Below are 776 nucleotides of genomic sequence, written 5' to 3'. Positions count from 1 at the left end.
ATATATATACACTCAAACACACACACACATATTTATGCAAAGTTTTTGTTTCAATTTTCAGATGTCAACGAATGTTTATGGAAACCTTCCCCCTGTCCATCTACTGCTTCCTGTTATAACACCCCGGGATCCTACAATTGTGACTGTAAATTTGGGTACAAAGTGGATGAGACGACAAAGAAATGCGTAGGTAAGTAGAATTTTGATACGCCTTGAATAAATGATGGGATGGTCACGGATGAAACATATTCGATTGTAGGTCTGTTGAATGAAGAATTGACCTAGAGCTAGAGAACAACAACAATAAGTATACCTACTTATACTAACTACTCTAGTATACGTTATATAATGTAGTCCTAGACACAGTATGTTTGAATAAATTTTGGGATGCTCACACCCCTGATTGTCACAAAATTGCATACTGGTGCATTTGGCTGCATTGCAACACAGTGTGAAAAAGGATTAAGTGAATAAGGTAGTAGATTTCCCTCATTCCACTTAACCATTCATCACTCATGCTTTATGTTACTGAAATTTTTCTTTCATCATTACGTGTGCAAGCAGCATGTGTGCATACGTGTAGTATACACATGTAAAGAGATAGATAGATAGATAGATAGATAGATAGATAGATAGATAGATAGATAGATAGATAGATAGATAAATAGATAGATAGATAGATAGATGAAAAATAGAAGTTGAAAATGCATTGAGAATTGTTAAAATATGCTATATTAAAATATTTGTAGCTTTAAACGGTTTCACAGTTTACACTG

At 33.9% G+C, this 776-nt stretch overlaps 1 protein-coding gene across 1 annotated transcript in view; it reads left to right on the top strand.

The window, feature by feature from the left end:
* Positions 1-776, top strand: part of LOC106873005 (fibulin-1) — a 17,759-nt gene that overhangs the window by 11,296 nt on the left and 5,687 nt on the right. The window contains exon 4 of the mRNA XM_014920207.2: positions 62-190. Coding sequence (XP_014775693.1) covers positions 62-190 — 129 coding nt within the window. The remainder of the gene's footprint in view (positions 1-61; positions 191-776) is intronic.

Source organism: Octopus bimaculoides, chromosome 29 (genome assembly GCF_001194135.2).
Source record: "Octopus bimaculoides isolate UCB-OBI-ISO-001 chromosome 29, ASM119413v2, whole genome shotgun sequence".
NCBI classification, from domain to species: Eukaryota; Metazoa; Mollusca; class Cephalopoda; order Octopoda; family Octopodidae; genus Octopus; species Octopus bimaculoides.
Note: the sequence above shows the minus strand (reverse complement) of the source record. Positions and strands in the feature narration are given on the sequence as shown.